The sequence below is a fragment of the Antrostomus carolinensis genome, unplaced genomic scaffold (assembly GCF_000700745.2).
Source record: "Antrostomus carolinensis isolate BGI_N321 unplaced genomic scaffold, ASM70074v2 scaffold9928, whole genome shotgun sequence".
Lineage (NCBI taxonomy): Eukaryota > Metazoa > Chordata > Aves > Caprimulgiformes > Caprimulgidae > Antrostomus > Antrostomus carolinensis.
Window position 1 is genome coordinate 37259 of NW_010333678.1, and position 12589 is coordinate 49847.

Here is a 12589-nt window from a genome sequence, read left to right on the forward strand (position 1 = left end):
CTTCCCTAAGGTTAAGTGTTAAGTCCCTCTTTCCTTCTCATCTTCATTTTCTCTTTACTACAACACAAAAAGAGATATATTCTTGAGGACAGAGTTCTTAACCGCTTCTGGCATGGTCTCAGTTAATTAAAGTGCCCTGAAGTCATGAAGATTGTAGAACAAGCAAAGAGCTATTGCTACATACATCTGTCAATAAAAATAATTTAAAAACCCTCAGCATTTCTGAAGAAGAAAAGTTTTGTCTTATACTGACATGGTAGCAGCCTGTCTGCAATAAGAAGTGCTAGAGTAGAAGGAAATGGAAAGTTTAATTAAGTACTAAAGTGAATATGAAACCAAGAATTGTGGTGATTCTCATTAGCAGATGTAGTAATTTTTGAAATATTTATGCAAGTCTGAAGCTCTGTTTCTTCCCTTTTAAGTAAGGCAGCTGTATTTCAAAGAACTGGCTACAGCAAACTCAGCAAAAGATGTAAACCTAAAATTCTGGCAAGCAGAGGAAACGGAGCGTATATCCCTTTTTGTAGCAGAAACAAAGTCCTACCTGAGCTGACCGCAGCGTTACTGCTGGGAATCTCCCTCCCAGAGCCTAACCAACTCATGGACTTCAGTGGAAGTGATGAGCCCGTGGAATTTCTCCAAACCAGTCCCTTTTATGTGTGCTGCAAGTGATTCAGGAAGAGTTGTCAGAACTAATTGCATTGCTGTTTGGGCAGCCTCTGCTGGTGCTAAAATACCCTGACAATGGAAGTAGCTTAGATGTCTAGACAGATAAGCTAGCGGGAGTGGTTGAAGACCAGGAAGTGCTGTTCTTGCAAAGCCTCCTATTCCAGATGGAAGTGGAGGTCCAAAATAATTTCTGCAGCCAATATGAAATATATTGAAAGGATGGTGATTTGTCTGAACCTAAAAGGAAAGGAGAAAAGATGGCAACAGCTGAGTTTGTAAAGAAGATAGGCAGTAGAAGAGGTTGTCTGTGACAAGTCCTCACAGTAGGATGTCTTAAATAGGTATTGCAGAAATGCAACCATGGGCGTCTCTGTTTCCATCTGCTTGACCCTCTCATTTCCCAGGGAGAAAAAAATGGTGATGTTTATGTTCAGTGTCATGTCCCTGTAGGTTGGCCATCCTTCCTGCAGCCACAGCAGCCAGGTGTTGCCATGGTTGGGTCTGTGAGATTTTCCCCTGCTCTGTTGAGCTGCTTCTGCCTGCTGCTGAGCATCTCTTTCTTCCTTTGTGCAGTTTTCTGCCGTGTGTATATAACAGAGCACTCCTATGTCAGTGTGAAAGCTCAAGTATCCACTTCAGCTCAGGAGATACTGAAGATTGTGGCAGAAAAGATCCAGTACCCGGAGGAGGAGCTGGCGCTGGTGACAGTCACGTTCTCTGGCGGTAAATAACTTCCCTTCATCTGCTTACACTGAATTTCATCTTTTAGTGCATCTCGTAAGGGAGGGCTGACATTTTCTGGTGCAGGGATACAGCTGTTCTGTGCTGGCCCACAGCTGGGTGACCACAGGAACAATGAGGAGCTGCTTCCCAGAGAGTCGTTTCCATGGCAACAGCTCATTCTTAGGTATCTTTGGATACAGCATCTCCTCGATGGGAAGGGAGTGCAAAGGACTCTCAGTCTCCAGCAGTACTGCAAGATTTTATTTTTTCCCCATAGATAAATCTTCTACTTTGGCATTTAAATTAATTTGGAAGGCGATGGGGCATGGTTTGCTTTAAAAATATAAAAGGGGATAACAAATACTGTACGCACGGCTGTTTCCTCATTTATCGCATGGGTAATGAATATTCGCCAGCAGAAAGGAGGGAGACATATTCGCACAGCTGAGATACTGAGAGCAATCTGAGCAGTATTTTTTAAGCAGTCTTGTTTACGACTGACATTTTTTGCTTCGCATTGAACAGAAAGGCTTATTGTCTTTTTTAAGGAAGACCAGACTGATCACAGGCTGATACTAGGGACCAGCCAACCCTCCAGGCTTTGCTTTGGTGTCTGCCAGGTCTCAAGGTCTTCAGTCACATAGTTTTGTTCATTGTGGTGCCTTTTGCCTCTTAGGAAGTATAAAGGAAGCAATTTAACTAGGTGCATAAAAACGCCAATTTGAACCTGTGAGAAAGGTCTAAGAGTTTAGAATATCTTGGCCATATTCTCAGGCAACGTTAGTTATTGTCAATCCCCTGAGACAAAGGATGCACCCTTAAAGATATGGCACTCATTCTTACTTTGTCAGTCTAGTTAAGTGAAATATAGACAAATGTTGCCTTGTTCTGTTTATTTGTTTGATTCAGAAGTGGAAGGTCACATTTTTCTCCCCCACACAGAGCGCAGTTAAATAACCATTTTTTTGCAGGGCGCCAGTGTGGGAAGCAGGGAGATGGTGCCCTGCCCTGGCTGCCAAGAGCCTGGGCACGTAGTGGCCACATAGGAGCATTGCACATAGGCACCCTGGCCAGCTGGGATACATCATATGCAGACACAGTCATTTTACCCAAACTCGCCTCTGATGTATTTTGCAGCACTGCAAAAATCACTCTGCTGCTCTTGTTTTTCAGGTCTTCTGCTCCTGTTCAAGAGCAGGGCAAGTTTTGCTCTGATATCAATAATAAATCTGGTGCTAACTGCCTGCTTAGCTAAAGAAAACCAACAATTCATAAATAATAAAACACATTATTATCCGTAGACCACATTGGTTCCCAAGAAAGGCCGCAAAATAGAAGTGGTTGCCACTTGTGTGTTCAATAAGAAAAAAGTGATTAAAACACAGGTACAATAGGTCTGTCATGTGCGTGACCATTGTAACCCCTGAAGTGTTATTTAGTCATGTTGCCGGAATTAATTGAAAATGCCACAATTTCAGTATCTTTGTTCTTACGTGTTGTTGCTCCTATGCTGTGAGCAGTAAACACCAGCCTGCAGGATGAGAGTTTTCCCAGGGCAATTTTTTAGCTGTGTTCTGGGTTTTGCTTTACTTTTCCCCACACCTTTCTCTAGTGCATCCAAGAGCTGAACCAGTACTCTGGAGTTGGGGGGGCGGGGGAAGTCCTTTCTCTTTGCTACTGGTTTGGTGTGTCCTGCTCTTTCACTTGGATACTTCCTAAATTAATTACTCGAGGTCTAGAGGAATTTATGTAAATACTGTGCTGTAAAGGACTCCTCAGCTCTGCTCCATGTGGTAAATTTCATGGTGTTGGGATCCTTTAAACTACTTTTCCTGTGGAATGGCTGTGGCTACTGATGACATCTCCGCTCTTGCCCTTGTCTGCCAGTGACACTTGGCTCTAACAAAAGTCACATTTACAGTAGATGCACTGGTTTGAAATGAAATATTCTATAATGCACAGGAGGTAAGACTAGATGATTTGAGGGTTTCTTTCTGTTCTGTCCTGTGTGAAGTCCAGGTTGAAAGCAAATGCTGGAAGTTTTTGTGCTCTAGTCCAGCATCAGATGGTGCCTTTATGGTACCTGAATAGCGTGGAGATGATGGTCCTCATAGGGACCGCATTTGATGCTTAGTTACATTAGTGCTCTTAAGAAGTTGATGTGGCTTTACAAATATATTTGTGATGTTTTTCCTCATACTTATAGACTGCTTTTACTCTTTTCCTGAAGCTTCTGTGTTTTCTTTTCTGTTTTTACAGAAAAACATGAACTACAACCAAATGACTTGGCTATCTCAAAATCTTTTGAGTCATCCAGTCGTATGTTTGTCTACCGAAAAGATCTGACTGATTCTTTGGTAAGGATGTGTATTTTATACTTCCCATTTTTTATTTGTCTGGCCCCAGATCAATCACACAGAATCACAGAATCATAGTGGTTGGAAAAGACCTTTAAGATATTCCTCTCGGAGGGCTTTTTCAATACAGAATTTATTTTTTGCTGCCTTGGTAAAGCTTACAGAGCTTCTCTGTACCTGGGGGGGAAAAAAATCTTGTATTAACAGCAGTTATTTGACTGAACAGTAATGGAATTTGTTCAATTTCAAATAGATCAAAGCTTCTGTACAGTTTAAATCTTTCAATCTGCGTCAGCCTGGAAAAGTTGACTTGTGCTTGTACAGGACTGGATGGGATGAGGATTATTCAGGGCCTCTCTGACTTTTTTTTTTACCCCTTTGTACCTCTGTAACACTTAAAGTGGCTGGTACATAGTCATACAAGGGATGGACAGACTCTGTGGAATTGCTACATGTAGAAATAGATGTCATTTGAGTTCTACCAAAATTACTGAGCATCAGTGTGACCTCAGTGTTGTGGCAGCCATGGTCTGTGGCTGGCATATATGACTGATGGTATGCCCTCTTCCCTCCCTTCTGTCTGTCTGTCTCTCCCCCCATGATTTCCCTAAACCTCGGTGAGACAGGAATGGTCGGGCTCTCACAGAATTACTCTTTCCATAGTTTTCTGCTGACTCTGCAGCTGTTTCAAGGAAAGCGCAGGAATGGTATCGCAATGGACTTTAACGTGCTGTCAGTACCACTAGGATCTGTGCATTCATCCCAGGGATGAGGAATGTCTATTTACATTTTGTTGGATCAATGTGCCCTGAAGAGCTGACATGCCATTATCAATGTAATCTGTCATCCCCGTTATCTCTGGCATTCTAGCCACTTATAAAAATGTGAATATTAAGGGAAGGTTTCCAGTGCAGACAGGTGACTGCCAATCTAGTTTCATTAGTTACATAATAAAAATTGCAAAACTTGATGTAACTGTCAGAAATATAGGACCAAAATAATGGCTTAACTGATAAGAATAATCTTTCACCTTGGTAGAGGGTTCATGTGCCACGTTTCAGCCTGATGAGGTAAAAAAAAGACAAAACAAAACAAGAGAAATGCAAACCTTTGAAAATCTGAGCTAATAGCAGAAATGTCAAATGACCCTTAACACCAGCAGTACTGGTGCACTCCCCAGTAGTATGCTAAGTAACTTTTATGAGTCATGACCCACAGTGTTTTACTGTTTGTTGGTGATTACATTTGGAGTAAATTAATCATAAAATGGAAGGATTTATGTTATTTGTAAAGGTGGATTGATGGGCAGGTTGTGTGTATTCATTCTAAATCCAGTGTGTTTGCAGAATGCTTCCTTTATTTTATAATACAAAAATTTCCTGGTGTCTTAATTCAGATTTTATTTTCTAATGGCTTCAGGGATTTTATTTTCATTATGCTTTCTGCTTGGTCAGTGTTTTGTCCTCAGGGTTTAGAGAAATAGACAGAGGGAGAGGCCTAATCCGATAGGAAGACATTGATCTTATTGACCCATTTCCTTTTTCAAGCTATTTATTAAATAGGCTGTAACTCCTTGATTTTGATTAGTAGAGAGGAGAAAGCCCTCAGGGTGCACTTAGAGAAGATTACTTACTCGGCTCTGTTTTGTACCTTGGTCCAGTAGCTGTTTCATTGCAGAACTTTTGGCGTTTGCTCAGGATTTTTTTTCTCTTGGTTATTGATTTAGAACCCTTTTGCTGAAAAAGAGGAATTGCAGCAAAGGTCTGTGAGAATTTTGGGAATCAATACCTGGGATCTTGCCTTAGAACTAACAAACTTTGACTGGAGCCTCTTCAATGCAATTCATGAGGTAAGAAGCACCATGTCCACTTCCAGATATATTATTGTCATGCAACGTTGTGCCGTTATGATTTCCTGATGTTGCACCAGCACTTTGGAGCATCAGTATTCCTTGGTTCTCAGTTCACTGTCATGACAGTATGAGTTGGCAGCTCTCAGTAGTGGTGGCATTGAATCAGGTCCAAGAGATGTGTTGCAGTCCTTGATACTGAAAAAATTTGTCAAAGGTTTGTAACTTGCCTGTGCTGGGGCATCTCATATGTTCCATGTATACCTAATGGTTTTTGTTGAGATTTGCTTCAAGGGAGTAAAACAACATGATTATTCTTTAAAAACTGTCTGTGAATATTGTATATGTAGACTATTCTTTGCACTCAATAATATTTCAGTGAATATAGGACTCTACGAATAGGTGTCCTTGGTATCACTTTAGCCACAAAAGAAATCACAATTTCAGCAGTTTAGATGGTCACATTACTGTTCTTGTTAGGCTTCAGTGAGATAAAAAATACTGAGAAGGCTTTATAAAATGGGATAATGGCCTACTTCAGTGCCTCTTGGGTTGTTTCACTGACTGATAGGTTCTGGTGTGAGCTGCTGAGTAAAATACACAGTTAATAGTACAAAATGTCACTTGAAAATGTCATTCACTGAAAAGCATGATGGCTTTCTGAGAAAATGAATGAGAAATTCCCTTGTTTCTCATCAGATGTTTTACTTGATCTTTCATTTCAGGTTCCTTTATTCAGGTTAGACACTTTAAATCTAGAGCTGGTCAAGTTTTTTGTTGGTTTTGTTTTGGGTTTTTTGTGCATAATTCCATACCCTCACCTCTGTTCCTGAAATCTGGGCTGTTTTTAGAAAGATGTTTGAATGGACATTTTTCAGATTCTGCAATGATCTAATGTAGTTACTTTTTCATACTGGAACAGAATTGATGAAATACAGGAAAACACAGATTGCCTGTGTGCTGTATCTGGCTGTAGCCAGAGTGGAACTGCAGGAAATCTCACAAGAAAAATACGTCTTGCAGGACTTCCAGTCCACCTGCCTCTAGACTTTGCTAAGCCAAACCTGGACCCTGAATCATTTGTGATTGGCTCATAGATAATAAAAACATAACCACCTGTAACCAAGTCTTGTTTCAAAAACATACTTCTAAGTAATTTATAATTCATTTACATTTAAGTTGGTTTTATATCCCTAATAATGTTGCCAATGTCTTCCAGCGAGAGCTGATATACTTCACATTCAGCAGACAGGGCAGTGCTGAAAACACTGAGAATCTCAGTCTCCTGCTTCAAAGGTGCAACGAGGTCCAGCTTTGGGTCGCCACCGAGATACTCCTCTGCAGCCCACTCTGCAAACGTGTACAGCTAGTCAAAAAGTTCATCAAGATTGCTGCCCAGTAAGTAACTAAAGTTGCAATACAAATCCTTGAGTTCACATGCATTATTTGTTGGGAAAGAAGAAGTAGGTGCAAGAGCAAAGAGAGAAAACTAATTTGTTATCCCATGTTTTAACAGTATAGTAAGCATACCTAGATAAAACAGTCCATATATAACAACAGCAAACACTGGCCAAAACTAGATGTGGTGGAGTATATGCTACTCAAATCTTCCTCAGCATCTTAGCCATTGTATCTGCAACGTCAACTGCACTATCCCTGATGGTGCAGAGATGTCTCCTTTCTTAGCAGGGGTCACCTGAGGACCATACTACTACACGGAAACCAAAAAACTCTGTTATAATCTTGAAAGTCCTGCCTCTAGAGGGGTAACTGGCTGCAGTGAGCTCTTGCTCCATGTTGTCCTCCTTGGAGTACTCTTTTATTTATTGGAGTGGGGGGGCTCTTAATTAATTAAATTTGATGGTCTGTTCTTGTGCTGTTACTAAATAGTGCTGGCATTTATTCTGTGCCTTGGAACAGAATACAAATGTATACCATACACAGAGTTCTTTTCTCTTTAATCACTCTTATTTTATTAACCAATAGAATGGAGTGATTTAAATACATGCAACCATTCTCTTTGCCTCTCTCTCCACTTGTTGGTCTTCTGCAATATTTGAATATGCATGTTAGTGGAAAATGTATAATTTTTTCCTTCATTGACTGAGTTGATTTAATTTGCAAGGCACTTACATATAAAGGACTGTTCTCTGCTGAAGCAGTGCCTTTGGTGAAATGAATTCTTCTAATCTAGTGTAGCTCATAAATGTGATTTGATTTACTTTGCAAATTGTATGGTATCCAGTAATACGTTCATTTTCTGCCTTATCAGTGGCCAAGTTTGGTCCAATTACGTCAAAAACGGATGGTTCTGTGTCCCTTGCTTGCACCACAGTAGCATTAATTTGCATTCCAGAAAAAGTTTCGTGTCTGTCTGACTTGAATAGGGATATATTTGTCACCAGACTAAAATGTTGCTCTATTTGAATGAATTCCATCTCTGTAAAGTGAAAAGCCAAAGTTGTGGAGACTAAATACAGTTGTCAGTAAACAGTAGACAGGCTCTCCTAGTGCATTGCAGAAGCACGCATCATTGTAGCATGCAGATGGTGAAATAATAGATACACAAATAAGTGAGTGTGTAGTTTGTGTGGGATGTGTTTAATCAGAGGAGCAGTTTTCTAAAAGAAGGTGTTAACATATTTTGTAAATTCCGGAAGAATTGATGAAAGAGGAACAATTAAGTTGGAAGGCTGATGTGCTAAGCACAGGACTCTTGTCATGAGGCACAAGCCAAGCAGCCCTATTATTTTGTTTATGACTAAGGCAGGGAGGTAGGGGGCTGTGAAAGCTCTGGCTGCTCCCCAATTCAACAAGGAATCTTTGTCTATGACTTTCAGCTTGTCAGGAAAGCACCAGGACTATGATCTCATGTTAAACATTTGTGTGCTTCACTGTTGAAGAATGCCTGAAGAAGATAGAAGGCTTTTGCACAAGTCTGTCAACACATAAAAGGGAGACAGTTTTTGAAACAGAGATACATATGCTCCTGTTGATCAGCTAGCCTAAAATAGGAAACAAGTCATTCAATAAAGAAAATTAATTAGCAAGTTGTTAGAAATGAACAACCTGAGGAGTTTCAGAAACAGGTCAATGTAGGGTTATAATAAATAGATTGTAACAGCAGCCTTCTTGCTCCCCAAGCAGTGGCTGACTGTGAAAGCCATACCATCTCTCTGCAGTTCTTTGTGAGAAATGGGACCAGCCAATAGACAGTTTATTAAGGCTGTGTTTGACACCTTTCTTATTTTGGAACGAATTACCTTTGGGAGCTGCCTGACTTTAACAATAAAAGGAGTCTAAGCAACAGTTAGGATTAACTTTAAGATGGCTGAAGTGAAGTGAGAAATACACTGTCTCGAGGCAGTACACAGCGATGAGTGCGAGCTTTATAAAACTTGTAACAAGCGCTGGTGAGCTTCCAGTCTAAGGCCTTGGCATGTACTTTTCCCCGATGATAAATCCCAGTGAAGGCAGTGGATTCATTCATACTTAAAATTGTCTTAACAGAGGATTCTCACTCTCACATGCACATGTATGTTTATAGTGGTCTTCAAGAATCTGCAAGAGAAAGGGGAATCTTTTTGTTTGAAAAGGACTCAATATTTCAGGCTTTCAAATTTCCTATTGGACTAGAAATAAGCAGTGTCTGATCATATATAGTAATATGTCGAAGAATAGAGGTATCAAGCAAATTCTGTAGGGACCGGTATTGGTACCTGTGCTAACTGCAACTAATTCATAAACTTGAACGTTAATCAAATTTTCAGACAATAAAAATTATGAGGGATTGCAAATGCATTGGAGGATAGAAAAAGAAAAAAGAATGATCTAAGGAGTCTAGCAGCATGTGCAAACAACAGTAGGATAAGATTTAATTTAGATAGATGCAAAGTAATTCAACTAGGGAATGCTAATACTGAGCTGAAGAGATAAATGCATGATTGTAAAGAACAGCACTGTGACAGAGGTCCTTGAGTGATAATAGATGACAAATTAAAGGCAAGGAGAAAGTATGATGCTATTCCAAATAAATAATTTGATATTTGTTTTATACTTGCATAGGAAAAAAGTGCAGGAACTTTGAGCCAAAAGAGTAATTATGCTTTTCCTTCCCTCCCCACTGTCTCACTACATCTCCTTGGTAAGAAGCAAACATGAGAGAAAAGTTAAAATGAATTACAAATAATTCAATGAAGAATAATAACAATATGGAAAAGTAGATTGCAGGCCATGACCACAAAGAGAAATTGAAGGAACCAATGATGTGCAATTTACAGAAAAGATGAGAAAGGGAACAAAAATATTTATAATACAACAGAATAGAGGTCAAGGAGTGATTCTGTATGGAAAAGGACAGCTGAGAGTAACTTGAACATTGAAAAGGGAAAATTACTTTTGACAGCAAAGGGAGGAAATAACCTGCCAACAACAGGGTTGACAAGGCAGTGGAACATTTGCAAAAAAACTTCTTAAAGACCCCATCACCTAGACTGCAGGTGGTTATGAGAGGACATTTAATGAGTTCATTATGTGGAAGATGATTGTATGTTAGTGCTGAGGGTTAAAATGGGATTCAGTAACCTAGGATACCTGTACGTTTCATTTATCTCTGATTCTGAGTACAGAAATATCAGAATACAGCATTCATATTTTATTCCACAGCTGTAAAGCCCAAAGAAATCTGAATTCATTCTTTGCTATTGTTATGGGTCTCAACACTGCATCTGTCAGCCGGCTGTCTCAGACCTGGGAGGTAAGACGTGCCTTTGTATCTTTTAGACCCTGTCAAAACTGTTTCTCACAAAGTTTGTATACTGGTGAATTATGTTTTCTTTCTGGTTATTGATTTTTCATGCTGAAATTAAACACGGAATGAGTGTGAGTAGAGAAACTTCTCTGTGACCTGAAACCTTAGGTACTCAGCTATTCAAATAAAACTAAATGTGTCCTTCCAGAGCTTTTAAATAAGAACAAAGCAAGGAGATTTTACCCTCTTTAAAAAAAAAAAAAAAGAAAAAAAGAGTCGGGTAAATTATTCTAATATTTTAAGTAAGTGTCAGAACAGAAAGTCTTATAAAGGTTACTCCAAACAAGCAATAGTTGTTATGGAATAATTTCATTTAAAAAACCCCCAAAAACCACCCCCCTAAAAATGAAGTAGAAATAAACCCTCTTTAATTTTCCTTCATCAGCTCTTTTGCAGTTGTTCATCTTGAACAACAAAGTTAGGAAATGGGCCATGAATAAGGAGCATAATGGAGAAGAGAGATTGTCTGCTAAAGAAGCTACTGGTTGCTAGACAGAACATAGGATGTTTAGAGGAGAGTCCCACTGGAATCTGTGTTTATATTGTGGATTTTTTTTCCATCCAAGTAAATTATTGAGTGGTAGTGTCTGCAAGCTTACTATACCTGCTGATGAACCAAAAAAATTGGGGAAGGAGTAATTTAGTTTGATGGGGTGAAGCCTTATCCCTCACCCATGCCCCAAATACCACAGGCAGGCAGTACTAAAAAAATATCAATCTGTAATAAAAAAATGACAGAGAAGAGCTGTGATCTTGTGCCTTGGAGATACTGTTGGGCACCAACAGCTGAAACCAAATGGCCTTCAGAGACTTACACCTATCTGACACTCTCCAGAGAAAAGTCTTCCCCCTTAGCTGAAATCATGCACGTGGAAACATCACTGCCCTGTGTCAATGGCTTCAGCATGGAGAGAAACAAGCGCAGTGACTGCTTCTGACGGGAGGAGTTTACAGGGACTCAGATAGGCAAGGCGGATCTAACTTTAAATAACAGGTAAAGCAAAAACTTCAGAGAAAAATACATACCTGAGGATCACAATACAGAAATCCCTTGTCTCTCCTATTTCTAAAATGCCCCTCTAAGGAATATTTGCCCTTATTCTTATGGGTTGCTTTCATCCCCTTTCCCTGGGCTTTGGTAGGAGAGTGGAAGGGACTAAGTACTGCATCAGAGGCAATGGTGGCAATGGTGTAGATCTCTCCTGCACAGAAACACGCAGAACTCTTCTGTGTGGTGAGACCTCTGCACATCAGGCACTGCCAGTGGACTTCTCTCAGGAAAAGCAGAATATATTGCTTGTTGGAACAAGAAGTGCCTCTGCATATGTATCGTTGTAAATATGTCACGTTTTGTGTGTAAAATATTTATGAAGTCTCATGCTATTTTTTATTTGTAAAACTTGACTGCACTGGAAATTTCAAAAGCAGAAGGTTATTTGCATTAGTAACGTGTCTTCTAGAAAGTAGAGCAATGTTCATAAATTAATTATGATTACTTACACATGTAAATGAAGCCACCAAAATTTAAGCAACCATTTTGACACTAAATTATATTGGCGATGCACGTGAATTCTTAAACAAGTAGTATGCTCTTCTTTTTTTCTACAGTGTGCAGGTTTTAATGAGCCTAACTTCCCCTGATTGAAGATACTAAAAATGTGTATTTGCAATTCCATATTCAGTTATTTTAGCATTTTAATCATGCTGCACATCCACTTAACCTTAACTGTTCTAAATCTCTCTTCTCTTGGCAGTGTTACTGTGACTGTCAGGGTCTAAGGACAGAGGGTTTGTACTAAGAGGGGATATCCTCTACTAGACTAACTAGTATGGTTGGAAAAAACAGACAGAGTTTAAGGTCCCCACACCCTTCTTCAAGTGTGAAAAACCAGCAGCAAAATTCAACCTGTAGAACAATTGCTTTGAGTATGATGAGCATCTTAGAGATAAAGGAAGCGGATGCCTGCAGAGCAGAGCAGGTGTCAGCGCGTGGGACAAGAAGGTAGTTTGTGCCTGGGCTCCTTTGGAAGGTGCTTCATGCACGTCCCCATGGGGTTAGGGTGAGATACCAGAAATGGAGTAATCGTTTGTTAAGGAAAGATCTCTTTCTCTGGCGCTGCACTGGGGGCTGTATCAAACAGCACTGAGCGTGATGCATGCTAATTTCTAGAACCCATATTT

At 39.9% G+C, this 12589-nt stretch overlaps 1 protein-coding gene across 1 annotated transcript in view; it reads left to right on the forward strand.

Moving 5' to 3' along the window:
- RAPGEF5 (Rap guanine nucleotide exchange factor 5) overlaps positions 1–12589 on the forward strand; it is a 33891-nt gene that overhangs the window by 7631 nt on the left and 13671 nt on the right. Inside the window, exons 6-10 of the mRNA XM_010173940.2 lie at positions 1243–1392; positions 3652–3749; positions 5476–5598; positions 6818–6996; positions 10264–10354. Of these exons, the coding sequence (XP_010172242.2) occupies positions 1243–1392; positions 3652–3749; positions 5476–5598; positions 6818–6996; positions 10264–10354 (641 nt within the window). The remainder of the gene's footprint in view (positions 1–1242; positions 1393–3651; positions 3750–5475; positions 5599–6817; positions 6997–10263; positions 10355–12589) is intronic.